Genomic DNA, 15,005 nt, shown 5'->3' on the forward strand with positions numbered 1-15,005 from the left:
TGCCTTTCCTGGACTGCGCTGTGCACATTGAAGAGAATGGCAACCTCAACATTGAAGTTTACCGGAAGCCCACACACACGGACCAGTATCTCCTCTTTGACTGCCATCACCCTCTGGAACACAAATTTGGAGTAATTAGGACCCTACACCACCGGGCAGAACTTGTTCCCTCTAAGCCTGAAGGGAAAAAGAAGGAACACACACATGTAAAGGAAGCACTGAAAACATGTGGTTATCCTAACTGGGCGTTCATAAAGTCAGCAAAAAGGCACAGAAAAGAAGATCAGACACCAGCGAGGGAGGATAAGAAAGACAGACGCAACAACGTTGTCATCCCCTATGTAGCCGGTGTATCAGAGAAACTCAGGAGAGTTTTCTCCAAGCACGACATCCCAGTGTACTTCAGACCCAGCAACACACTCAGACACAAACTGGTTCACCCGAAAGACAAAACTCCAAAACACAGACTGAACAACGTGGTGTATGCTGTACAGTGCAGTGAGGAATGCCCGGACCTCTACATTGGAGAGACCAAACAGCCACTTCACAAGCGCATGGCACAACATAGAAGAGCCACCTCCACAGGACAAGACTCAGCAGTCCACCTGCATCTTAAGGATAAAGGTCACTCTTTCGAGGATGCCAATGTTCACATATTGGACAGAGAGGACAGATGGTTTGAAAGAGGAGTGAAAGAGGCCATCTATGTCCACTGTGAGCGACCATCTTTGAACAGAGGCGGTGGTTTACGACACCAACTGTCTGCCATCTATAATCCAGTTTTGAGTTCCCTCCCCAGACACCTTAACGCCCACTCACATCCTGGGCCATCTGACCTCAGGAAATCACATGATAGGGTGGGGCCAGGTTTCACAATGAGCTCACCCGAAACCCTGGCTGATTAGGTCCCACACCCACTTTCACACCTTGGCGCATGTGATTAGAGGATCACCAGGGGGTCCTTTGTCCCTCCTTGGGGGGATACTCCCACTGGGTTTAAATCTGGGACTCTCGGCCATTTGACCTTAGAACTGAAGAAGCTTCTCGGATGAGAGGTGAAACGTCTTCAAGCAACTCAAAGAAGTCCAGACGCTTTTCTTTGCAAACTCCTTTGACAGGATAAAAGACATGCTGTGGAAGAATACATGCTGTGTTTACTCTCTGTAAACCCTAGAAATGGTTCTGTGAGAAAATCCCAGTAGATGGTAGTAGAGGTACCAACAACTATTCCACTGTCAAAGTAACTTAAATCAGCTTTCTTCCTGTCTACATGCCTAAATGCAAATCAGTTTTGCGAAGTGACTGCCTAATTAGATATTTGCATAAGTGAGCAGTTGAACGGCTGTTCCTAACTACAAACTTTGCATTTTGCAAAAAACAAGGTTAGAACATCCTTTTAAGTTGTTAAAAGAGTAGTTTTTCATTGATTTGAATATATTTTTGGAAATACGCATTATTTGTTGCTGTACTCGTTTTTCTCTTTTTCATGATCTGCTGCTTTACGCTGCCATCATAACCATCAAAAGCTAAAAGTGATAGACACTTGGCTGCAGTCAGTCATTATATTCATGTTGACTTTTTTAAGCCTCTGTTGCATTTTACTGCTGTTGTGTCGCTCACGTTCAAATCCTGCTCTAAGCCCTGCAGCAGCCATGCTAATGTTGCCTTTGGTGAGTCTAGTTTTATAAGCCTTTTATGTAAATGTGTTGGGTCAGACACGTTTATCGTGAATGACAAAACGATATTTTCCACATTATGAATCTTAATATTGAAGCTCGGCTGAAAATGAATAGGAATAAAAACAGTTCAATGGATTCCTTCAAATGACCTTGCCTTTATTTGTACAGCTTCTAAGTGAAGTGCTTGTTTTCTCCCTCCCCTACCAGTGTATTTACAGTTTACAGTGTTTTGTTTTTTGTTCCCTATCTTCCAGACCCCCCTCTTTCAATAACTCACTGCAGAAAAAGCCTGGAAACTCCGTAAGTACACCTGTGCCACACAAATGTATTGCTGTACTACAAAACAACAACAACAAAACCTCACAAAACAAATTGATTTAACAAAGAAAATCAAATAGTAGTACACGTTATATTACTGTTTTAAATATACAATGTAATATCTAATAAATTGTAAACTTGTAAATATCTAATAAATTGTGTGGAATAATATTAAGAAGGTTATCCAATATGATAAATGGGCTGGTTCTTATATAGCGCTTTTCTACTCTGAGCACTCAAAGCGCTTTACACAACTAATTAATTCACCCAATCACACAAGCACTGTTTCTAAGCTGTTAGTGCCTATCTAACATTCATACACAGTCACACTCCGATGGATGCATCGGAGAGAAACATGGGGTTAGTATCTTGCCCAAGGATATTTGGCCTGCAGACTAGGGGGAAGCCAGGAATCAAACCACCAACCTTCCAGTCAGTGGATGACCTGCTGTACCGCCTGAACTACAGCCACCCTATCAGTGCGTCCTGTACTAGCAGTAACATGTGTACTAAAAACTCTGACAGACATGAACATGTACTACAGGTACCTAAATGATGACTTCAAAGCATCACTGTTGACTGTCCATCTGAATTTTGAATATTTGTTTTGTGTGTGTGTGTGTGTGTGTGTGTGTGTGTGTGTGTGTGTGTGTCCATTACTCCCTCAGAAAGCTGTTTTTTCTACATAAACTTCACTGTATTGACATCTTCTGTTGGTTCTCATATTGCATTGTGAGAATCTTCAAACATAACGTGAACAGGCTAGTTAGTATCCTAGCCTTCCAATACTTACGGTAGAGTCATAATTGTTGAGGCAGGAACTCAACTACACCCTAATGCCCACTCTGAAAAAGACAGTTTGCCCCTTCATAGCACCCATAAAGGGCATGATTTTTTTTTTTTTGTATTTAATCTTTATTAATTTAGGAGCATGATAAGTGGATCCAGACACAGCCGGCTGTAGCTGCTAACGTTTTGCTAAGCTTCACCCTAGCCACATGGAGTCTCTGTCTGGACTATTTGTGCTGTTGGAGCATTGTTAATAAAATATCTGACAAACAGCATGGCTTGCTCTGTGACACAGCCAATCCATGTTGTCCGTGCTACACTTGAAATTCAGTTTAGTGTGTTACTTAGCAGCACTCATTAGCAGGCTGTGTGCCCCCTACAGTTTGAGGACACATGCATAATGAGCTCCACAATCCAATGGATGACTTCATAGCAACTACATCTATCTTTTATATACAATCTATGCTTCTACCAAAATTTCCTGAGGTGTCTGAAAGAGAATTGTGTTGTGTACCATTATCCAGCAGCACAGAGTGAACAGTCCTCGTTCACAGCTCACCCTATTCACTGAAATTGCCTCCATGAGACTTTGTTAAACCAATGGACAGATCCGCAAGTTTAAGTGGCCAGAACCTTACAGACTATGTAAAAGCTGTACCGTGCACAAGTATTCATTTCTTTTCATTTTGCTTATAAAGGGGTCAGACTTTCTTGTAATATGTTTTAAAGTGGTAAACAATATAATACCAGGATGTCTTTTAAAGTCTTTCTTTGTATATTTACTGCCTTTTCACTAATTTTCTGTCCAGTCCTTGTACCTGATCTTTTTTCAGAGGAATGTTTTTTCCCTGTTAAGGCATGTAAAAGTGACCTATGAATCAATAAAGCATAACAAGGCACCTAACTCGAGGGATGAGGCAGTGCTGTGTGTGCATATAACAGACAGCTCAGCAAAAGACTCGATTAGTGTCTTAAGTCTTCAGTAGCAGCCTGTTACAAAGACGTATTTATTCCAGTGTCTTTACTTAAATTTATTTAGAAAAAAACATGATACTTGTTTTCAGTAGAAATCAATAATGAGTGGGCTTTTGCTCTGAGTGCCTCAGACAGGGTGGGGATATTTAGAGACGATCACTGTTAGCTTTGATAGTTTCATGTGAGGATATTAAAGAGTATCAAATCTAATTGCACTCTAAAAACAAATGTTTAAGCTCAACAAAAAAATGACGCAACAGCTTCCATCTGAGTTATGAAAACTTATGTTGAAATTATGTTGAGTCCACAAACTATATTAAGTTAAGAGAATGAACCTTTCCTCTACAATCAAAAGTAATTTTAAACACCCCTTAATAATTGGTAGCTTAAAAAACTATTTTTTAATCTGTGTACTCATAAAATGATGTTCCACCAACAACTTTTTTCACAGTATTTGAAAATATTGTATGGTGTCATTAAGTTGCTGATTTTCTTCTTCATCATTATTATTTTAGCTTTTCTTGTTTTTGTAATTCTAACAGCTTTCAAGAAATAAATGAATTCAACATTTAAGGATTTTATTTGTAATTTTCAACACTTTATATTTAAACACTGAAAATAAACCAGAAATTTTGGTTTGGCCAAAATTACAAACACATTAACCTTGAGTAAATCCCTTGTATCATCACAGCAACGTTATAGGCCTTTATGTATTTAACATCACAGAAATAAATATGTGAAATGTTTAAAATGTTAACTCCACTGCAAAACTACTGCATCCAAAAAAGTGTTCAGTGCATGTTAACTCTGTATGCACTCCAACCTCCTTAAAGTCTTGCATCTTTCTTTAACATCATGCAGAAAACACCTTTTAAATCAATTTTACACCTACAGGATTCAAAACAGTTAACATCATCATCAGATTCAAAGCATATATCATGCCCACGAGTAGAGCACAGCACCTTGGGATATCCTGTTCAGTGTCCTTGTAAAGCAAATTTAAAGATTATACTTTTACCCTAACTGAATCTTACTGAATCTAGATTATCAGTGGACTTATTGTTTATTTATTTTCATACACACATACACATGAATGAAAATTATGATACATTAACAATATGTCTGTGAAGGTTCTCAGACATACAAGAATGAGACAAAATTATGGTATCATAACACATAACATAATCACACGACATAAACAACATGTTCTATGACCAATTTGGCTGCTTGACCTAAAAAGATTTCTAACAACATATTTTACTTGCTTAACAAGCAGTTCACCATGTTGGTCTAATTATAACGTTCTAGTTTGTGCTGTAAAAAATAGACAATAAGTGCATTCCCTTTATGCTTTAACATCAGCCTGCAAGTTCTCCGTGCAACACAGTCTTAATATGTGAATTTGGTAGGGCATTTTAACTGGGTAGGAGATGGACCTTGAATCAGAGGTTACATTGAAGAAAATGACGTTATCTATCTAATTTCATTAAGAAACTACAAATTAAATTTTGTTTTAAACCCTTTTAATTTCAAGTAACGGGTCTGATGAATTACTTTTTAGAGTCCAACAAAGAAACTGTAGAAAAACTTCAGTAAACCTCCCATGTACAGAATTTTAAAATCTGCTAACATAAAATAGAGACTTCCCTTCTCTTTGGGAGGGAGAGGTTAAAAGCAATACATTGATCAAGTTGAACATCAGGTATACATTAAAAAAAGCCAGACTTTAATTGCACTTTCTCTAAGCTTGTTTCCCAAATACATTTATATACTAGGATCATAGATTTTCCCTTTAACACCATGAGGGGGTCTGTAATGGAGTTTCTAAAATCGAAATACTTTACATTTTTTGTGTACGTTTAATTCACTATCTGGATGGAATGTTTGTCAAGGAATTTTTCAGGTTACTTAGGTAACTGACACAGCTGTCATGCTAGTTAATAAAGTCCAATTTTTCCCTGTTCTTGTAAATGGGAGAAATCTGCACCAGATTTGAAGTGAACATCCTGAGTGTAATACAACTGTATTAAAATATCCCCAAAGTATTGTAGAGGACCACGGTCGAATGCATGCTTGCTATACACATGTGGATGCTTGCAAATGTACTATACAATAACATGTATAGCCTAATATTTCACCATTTCAAGGCAATAAGATGGTACAGTGTGGAAAGGAAGTCTCATTTAATGAAATGGGTTTTTTTGCTTTGTCCTTTTGTGCTTTTTCACCCTCTTGTGTCTGAAGTGGCAGAAACTAAGATGTGAGGAAATGAAACTATGGCAGGAAACCCTCTTCTTGCTCTCGCATAGTTTTTCTTATCTTTACGCTTTTTCACTGAAATTTTACGTTGAGTTATTCTCCAACTCATTAATGCTTCTCATCCCTAAGCTACTGAACAGGAACGAGCTTTTTCTTTCATTTTTTCTGTTCCTTTTTGTTTGCCCTCTCTCTCTCATTGCCAGGCTTCCTGTTTACTTCCATATGCTCCTCACTTCTTACTGTCTCATCTCCCCACCTCTGCAGGAGTCCACTTAGCCTCATTCCCAGCATTGAGGCCTACTGGGAGGGGCTGGACGCAAGCAGGTACAGGTCCCAGTGTTATGGTCCTCAGTGAGTGTGCAAACCATTGTCCCTTTGTTCTTGCACACTATATACCCTCCTTCACTTTGGTTCAGCACCTCAGACTCTTGACCCGTCTGCATGCTTCTGGCCAACTACAATCAGGCAACAACAATACTGGTCGTAGTCTTTCGTTCATGAGCGGTAAAGGAGCTTCATTCAAATCTCTGGGGAAAAATGAGAATGTATTATTAAGGACAGAAGAAGTAGATAATGGGACTCTTCATGTGTCACAGTGAATGAATCACATTTATCTTTCATTATATTGCTCTATATTACTACTATACTATTACTGTCCTTTATTTTTTAAATTTATTGCAGTTACTGAGGGAGTTTGTAGTTTTTTGGAGAGAACAGCTAATCTTTTCCTTCTGTCATCGGTCTTCTTGCTAAATTAGGCTCACTCCTTGGCCAGGTATACTTGCAGAGTACTTTCAGTCTTCTTATTTAGTGAAGACTAGCGCTTAGACTCTGTTACAGAACTACAATACATACATGTAATGACCACTCATTATTATAATGGTGATTCATTCAGTTAAAAATTTAGTTCAAGGTAACTGATCATTTAAAATTATTTATATTGTGAACTTGATATTCCTGATGTTTTAAATGTAAGACATATACAGTCCCGATCAAAAGTTTAAGACCACTTGAAAAATGGCAAAAAATCATATTTTGCATGTTTGGATCTTAACAAGGTTCCAAGTAGAGCTTCAGCATGCAACAAGAAGAAATGGGATTGAGACAAAACATTTTTTGAGCATGTAATTTATAGAAAACTATGCTTAAACTGAAACAGGCTGTTTTACAGCTGATCAAAAGTTTAGGACCTCACCTCCAAAAAGAAATCAGACATGAACTCAGTAATGAGTAGCTCCACCGTTATTGTTGATCACTTGCACGCTTGCATGCTTGATGCAAGTGTTTCCATGAGGTTCAATTCAATTCAATTCAATTCAATTTTATTTATATAGCGCCAAATCACAACAAAAGTCGCCTCAAGGCGCTTTATATTGTACAGTAGATAGCACAATAATAAATACAGAGAAAAACCCAACAATCATATGACCCCCTATGAGCAAGCACTTTGGCGACAGTGGGAAGGAAAAACTCCCTTTTAACAGGAAGAAACCTCCGGCAGAACCAGGCTCAGGGAGGGGCGGCCATCTGCTGCGACCGGTTGGGGTGAAAGAAGGAAAACAGGATGAAAGACATGCTGTGGAAGAGAGACAGAGATTAATAACAGATATGATTCGATGCAGAGAGGTCTATTAGCACATAGTGAGTGAGAAAGGTGACTGGAAGGGAAAAACTCAATGCATCATGGGAATCCCCGGCAGCCTACGTCTATTGCAGCATAACTAAGGGAGGATTCAGGGTCACCTGGTCCAGCCCTAACTATATGCTTTAGCAAAAAGGAAAGTTTTAAGCCTAATCTTGAAAGTAGAGATAGTGTCTGTCTCCCGAATCCAAACTGGAAGTTGGTTCCACAGAAGAGGGGCCTGAAAACTGAAGGCTCTGCCTCCCATTCTACTTTTAAATACTCTAGGAACAACAAGTAGGCCTGCAGTGCAAGAGCGAAGTGCTCTAATAGGGTGATATGGTACTACAAGGTCATTAAGATAAGATGGGGCCTGATTATTTAAGACCTTGTATGTGAGGAGCAGGATTTTGAAATCAATTCTGGATTTAACAGGAAGCCAATGAAGGGAAGCCAAAACAGGAGAAATATGCTCTCTCTTTCTAGTCCCTGTCAGGACTCTTGCTGCAGCATTTTGGATTAGCTGAAGGCTTCTCAGCGAGTTTTTAGGACTTCCTGATAATAGTGAATTACAGTAGTCCAGCCTGGAAGTAATAAATGCATGAACTAGTTTTTCAGCATCACTCTGAGACAGGATATTTCTAATTTTAGAGATGTTGCGCAAATGGAAGAAAGCAGTCTTACATATTTGTTTAATATGTGCATTGAAGGACATGTCCTGGTCAAAAATGACTCCAAGGTTTCTCACAGTGTTACTGGAGGCCAAGGTAATGCCATCCAGAGTAAGAATCTGCTTAGATACCATATTTCTAAGATTTTCAGGGCCGAGTACAATAACCTCAGTTTTATCTGAATTAAGAAGCAGAAAGTTAGCGGCCATCCAGGTCTTTATGTCTTTAAGACATTCCTGCAGTTTAACTAATTGGTGTGTGTTACCTGGCTTCATGGATAGATAGAGCTGCGTGTCATCTGCATAGCAGTGAAAATTTATGCTATGTCTTCTAATGATGTTGCCTAGGGGAAGCATGTATAATGTAAATAGAATTGGTCCTAGCACTGAACCCTGTGGAACACCATAATTGACCTTAGTGTCTGAAGAGGACTCTCCATTTACATGTACAAACTGGAGTCTATTAGATAGATATGATACAAACCACTGCAGTGCAGTACCTGTAATACCTACAGCATGTTCTAATCGCTCTAATAGGATATTATGGTCAACAGTATCGAACGCAGCACTGAGGTCTAGCAGGACAAGCACAGAGATGAGTCCACTGTCAGAGGCCATAAGAAGATCATTTGTAACCTTCACTAAAGCTGTTTCTGTGCTGTGATGAGCTCTGAAACCTGACTGAAACGCTTCAAATAAGCCATTCCTCTGCAGATGATCAGTTAGCTGTTTGACAACTACTCTTTCAAGGATTTTTGATATGAAAGGAAGGTTGGAGATTGGCCTATAATTAGCTAAGACAGCTGGGTCTAGAGATGGCTTTTTAAGTAAAGGTTTAACTACAGCCAGCTTGAAGGCCTGTGGTACATAGCCGATTATTAGAGATAGGTTGATCATATTTAAGATCGAAGAATTAATTAATGGCAGGACTTCTTTGAGCAGTTTTGTAGGAATGGGGTCTAAAAGACACGTTGATGGTTTGGAGGAAGTAATTATTGAAGTTAACTCAGAAAGATCAATTGGAGAAAAAGAGTCTAACTTAACATCGATGGTACTAAGAGTAGCTGTAGATAATATTACATCTGTGGGATGATTATTGGTAATTTTTTCTCTAATGATAAAAATTTTATTTGTGAAGAAGTTCATGAAGTCATTACTAGTTAACGTTAAAGGGATGGTTGGCTCAGTAGAGCTCTGACTTTTTGTCAGCCTGGCTACAGTGCTGAAGAGAAACCTGGGGTTGTTCTTATTTTCTTCAATCAGTGACGAATAGTAAGATGTTCTGGCTTTGCGGAGGGCTTTCTTATAAAGCAGCAAACTATTTCTCCAGGCTAAATGATGATCCTCTAAATTTGTGACACGCCATTTCCTCTCCAGCTTACGAGTTATCTGCTTTAGGCTACGTGTTTGAGAATTATACCACGGAGTCAGGGACTTTGGATTTGAGGCCTTAGTTTTCACAGGAGCTACAGTATCCAGAGTCGTACGTAGTGAGGAGGTAAAATTATTAACAAGATAATCGACCTCTGTTGGAGTAGCGTTCAGATAGCTGCTCTGCTCTATGTTGGTACAGGGCATTGAAGATGATAACAGTGGGTGGATTATATTCTTAAACTTAGTTACAGCACTTTCAGAAAGACATCTACTTTGATAAAGTCTACTCTCCACTGCTGTGTAATCAATTATTGTAAATGTAAATGTTATCAGGAAATGATCAGACAGCAGAGGGTTTTCAGGAGACACTGTTAAATATTCAGTTTCTATGCCACATGTTAAAACAAGATCTAGAGTGTGATTAAAGTGGTGGGTGGGTTCTTTTACATTTTGAGAGAAGCCAATTGAGTCTAGTAACAGATTAAATGCGATGTTGAGGCTGTCATTTTTAGCATCTACATGGATGTTAAAATCACCCACAATAATTATTTTATCTGAGCTGAGCACTAAATCAGATAAAAAGTCTGAGAAATCAGAGAGAAACTCTGTGTAAGGCCCAGGTGGACGATAGATGATAACAAGTAAGACTGGTTTCTGAGTTTTACAGCTGGGGTGGACGAGGCTAAGCATCAGGCTTTCAAATGAATTAAAAGTCTGTCTTGGTCTTTCGTTAATTAATAGGCTGGTGTGAAAAATTGCTGCCACACCGCCCCCTCGGCCTGTGCTTCGGGATTTCTGGTAGTTAGAATGACTCGGGGGTGTTGATTCATTTAAACTAACATACTCATCCTGCTGCAACCAGGTTTCTGTAAGGCAGAGTAAATCGATTTGTTGATCAATTATTAAGTCATGTACTAACAGAGACTTGGAGGAGAGAGACCTAATATTTAATAATCCACATTTCACTGTTTTACTCTTTGGTTCAGATGTGGATACTGTATTGTTCTTTCTTTGTGATTTTTTATGTTTAAGTTGTTTATTGCTGGTTTTTAGTTTGTTTTTTCTCTGTTTGGGAGCTGACACAGTCTCAATGGAGATGGGTGAGTGGGAACATTTCTCCAAGTGGTGAAGACAGCCACACGAAGGGCATCTACTATCTTCCACTGAAGGAAAAAGCACCCCACACCATTATGGTGCCCCTCCACTGTGGTCCGTAGAAAACATCTCAGATGGCATCTGGTTGTCATGCCAGTAATGTTAGAGACCATCAGGACCATCAAGGTTAAATTTCTTCTCATCAGAGAATAAAACTTTCTTCCACCTTTCAATGTCCCATGTTCGGTGCTTTCTTGCAAAGTCCAAACAGTCAGTTCTGTGGTGTTCAAGTAGAACCTGACAGATGAAGACGTTTTTTAAGGGCCATCGTGGCTCAAAGAGTTGGGAGTTTGCCTTGTAATCGGAAGGTTGCCAGTTCAAGCCCCGGCTTGGATGGTCTCGGTCGTTGTGTCCTTGGGCAAGACACTTCACCCATTGCTTACTGGTGGTGGTCAGAGGGCCCGGTGGCGCCAGTGTCCGGCAGCCTCACCTCTGTCAGTGCGCCCCAGGGTGGCTGTGGCTTGCCATCACCTGTGGGTGGATGACTGGATGTGTAAAGCGCTTTAGGGTCCTTAGGGTTTTTTCACAGATTTGGCCTTTTAAAAGCATGTGGTCCTAAACTTTTGATCAGCTGGAGAACAGCCTGTTTCAGTTTAAGAGTCGTTTTCAAGAAATTGCCTGCTCAAAAAAATGTTTTGTCTTACTCCCATTTCTCCTTGTTGCATGTTGAAGCTCTACTTGGAACCTTTTTTCAAGTGGTCTTAAACTTTTGATCGGGACTCTATGTTGCTCAGTTACGTGAATTGTATGTCTTGTAGGCCTTCTTTAATGACAAAATAAACCATTTTTGAAAAATTAACTGCAGTGGCTGGTAATAAGGAGGTACACCTCTGCTGAAGTGTTTCAGGAAAATAAGATGCACTAAGCATTGTCCTTAGTCAACAAGAGCTTCTTGCAACCTTCAGAAAATCTCAATCTAGATGTGGATGAGCTATTTTAAATGTTTGTTTTCAAACTCACTGCAAGTAAAACAGAAATTAGCCCTGGCTCTATCCAAACCACTTTATATGTTAAAATAGACAGACACAGAATTTTGGAAACTTTGACACAGGCACCCATGTTTGCTTCTTGATTGTGTCTTTTAGTAACTCGTTTGATTTCCCTAACTTGTCCTGCCATTGACTCTTCTAAGAAGTAACCAACCTTCTGCTTAACACCAGCTCATGGCTTTCTACCATTGCAAATGGTCATCCAATTTCACTCACTTTTTTTGCCTTGTAAATGTGGACGGGCTATATTTCTGAAGCTCTGTTAAACTACTGGTTTAATGTGAAAATGTATTGATGAAGACAGGTCTCATCGCCTGCATATCCATAAGCTGTGGAGTTGTGAAGCTGTGGATAATGATCCATTTAGGAGATTCATCCATTACTTCTAACAGCTGAGTTTCCAGAAGCCTAAACAAACCAGTTTGTACTGTAAGGATAAATATGTCAGTAACCAATGTTCAATTCTATTTAATTCAGTTCAGTTTCATTTACAGTATATAGTGCCAAATCAAACAACAGTTGCCTCAAGATGCTTTATATTGTAAAGTAAAGACCCTACAATAATACAAAGAAAACAGAGAAAACCCCAACAATCATATGATACTCTTTGAGCAAGCACTTTGGCGACAGTAGGAAGGAAAAACTTTTAACAGGAAGAAACCTCCGGCAGACCCAAGCTCGGAGAGGCAGCCACCTGCCACGACCAGTTGGGGTGAAGGGAGATAGATGAGCAGAAGACACGCTGTGGGAGAGAGCCACAGATTATTAATAACTAATGATTACATGCAGAGTGGTGTATAAAAAACTTTTTCACAGTTTGTGAAAAAGGTGAATGAAAAAGAATCAGTAAATCATGAGAAGCCTTCAGCAACCTAGACCTATTGCAGAATAACTAAGGGAGGATTCAGGGTCACCTGATCCAGCCCTTGCTATATTTTTTATCAAAAGTGAACGTTTTAAACCTAACACTAAAAGTAGAGTGGATGTCTGTCTCCCAGATCCAAACTGGGAGTTGGTTGCACAGAAGAGGGCCTAAAAGCTTAAGGCTCTACCTCATGTTCTAGGAACAACAACTAAGGCTGTAGTCTGAGAATGAAGTGCTCTAATGGGGTGAACAATACTAAAAGGTCATTAAGATGAACCTGATTATTCAAAACCTTGTATGTAATGAGAAGGATTTAAATTCAATTCTGGATTTAGCAGGAAGCCTATATAGGATAAGTATGCTGTCTCTTTCTAGTCCCTAATAAGTATCTTCTCTCTTGCAAGAGAGGCAGGGAGCTTATATTCAAACCACAGTCTATACAAACCAGCCATAATCATATAAGGAACTCCAGCAGCATTACAGCTATGTAGGTCTGATAACAGATTTATGAATATTATCAGCAATATTTGTTACCATAACTTCTACTACTTCTACAAAATTTTATATCGTTTTCAACCAATATTACTTGCAAGAAATAATACCTAACAAAGATCCTGGTTCATCAGAGACACCATCTTTCACATAGTTTAGAAATACAATGTTGTTGTCTACACAAATTTATAACATTGATTGATTAGGTGTTATTATAATGATAAACGAATTGTTGTTAGATTTAATGAGAAGTACCCGTGACTTCAAATAGCAGATGGTATTTTTCAGTGAAGGTATGTAGCTACTGAAACCTGGTACCTTTAACATGTATCGCATGTGACATTGCCTACTATACTGTTTATTTAAGTTATAACAAACAGACCTGCTATAAATGATTTTTATCACTAAATAAAGGGATTGTGGCTTCAAAGAAATTGTGGTTTCCTTTCCTTTTTCCTATAGCGCTCTAGTACTAATTTCTAACAAGAATTTGGTTAGAAAGACTTTGATAACATGGATTTCAAAGTGTCTCAGTTTCTTGTTATATACAAGCACAAGTTATATACTGTAACTCATAATCTTTTAAAAATGTTGAATTTGGTCAAGACCTCTCAGATATATTATAGAAGGATAGATACCAAAATTGTTCAAACACTTGAAGAATTGGCACAAAAAGTACATATCCCAACTAGTGGGATACTCTTCACTGGGTCTGGTGATTGAATTATCCTTTGAGTTAGTTTTGACAAATGTGGCTAATCATTCACTCCAACCTCTGATATTCTTAATTTTCTATATATGTCATCAATCAAAGTCTCTCCTTTCTCACAAATCAGTCATAGCTCTACCATATTGAGCTTTAACAGTGTTGGTGAGTACAGCCACTTCATACTTGTTGCTACTGTGTTGCTCAAAATTTATTACTAACCGATAACCATTGGGTTTACAAACTGCTCTATGTTTCTAATATCAGCGAGTGGTGAAATTATTTATTTATTTAGTTTTGGGGTATCATGTTTCTTTGGTTTTTTGTGCTCCTGACAGTGTTTTGTAATGGGAAAATGTGACGTCATACTGCAATGGAATTCAACTTTCGAATGAATGAAATACTTCATTGGCAGTATAATTGTACCGTACAGGTACTGGTTTGCCTTTAACTTTAGGAACTGATAATGATGAAGTAGAGCAAAAGTATCAGGTATAAAGTGGGGGATGATATAGAGGGAATGAAAGAAGGTAAAATGCAGTAATATGGCATATGATATAAGCACTCTGCAACTAAGGCATCCCATTATAAGACTAAATGTTAAACCATTTTTAAAACCAATAACATAAACTGTTATAAATCTAACAAATTACAGATAACTACTAGTAGTGCTTGGGTCTGGTACACAGTCCTTTACTGCAATGGTTAAAACTGGTCTATGCACATGCCTTAAGGGGATGTCTGTGTGGGTACCGATAAACCAGTTTGTTGTTGTCAGAATTATGCATGAATTTAATGATTTTGTGTATTGTGCAATTTAGTTGATATCCCCTTCTTGTTAATTACTGCTTTAGAAACAAACATTTGTCTTATGTCACCAAACCTCTACATCTACACTCCATTCACTTTCACTTTTGAAAAAAAGTCAAGATGTGTCCAGTATTGTCAAGATGTTTTTTCAGTTACCAAATTTATATGAAACTTGATGGAGAAGTGGAATGCAGACAAAGGAAGAAACTGTTACATTTTGGTTTGACGTACTTTAAAATTGTGGGATAAAGGTTTAGTCTTGTCGGAGGAGTGCCTTGTCTGAGTTTGAAAGTTTGCATATTT

At 38.6% G+C, this 15,005-nt stretch overlaps 1 protein-coding gene across 1 annotated transcript in view; it reads left to right on the forward strand.

The window, feature by feature from the left end:
- Positions 1–15,005, forward strand: part of igsf9bb (immunoglobulin superfamily, member 9Bb) — a 146,264-nt gene that overhangs the window by 108,708 nt on the left and 22,551 nt on the right. Inside the window, 1 exon segment of the mRNA XM_013274190.3 lies at positions 1,934–1,979. Within this exon segment, the coding sequence (XP_013129644.1) occupies positions 1,934–1,979 (46 nt within the window).

Source organism: Oreochromis niloticus, linkage group LG10, assembly GCF_001858045.2.
Source record: "Oreochromis niloticus isolate F11D_XX linkage group LG10, O_niloticus_UMD_NMBU, whole genome shotgun sequence".
Classification (NCBI taxonomy): domain Eukaryota; kingdom Metazoa; phylum Chordata; class Actinopteri; order Cichliformes; family Cichlidae; genus Oreochromis; species Oreochromis niloticus.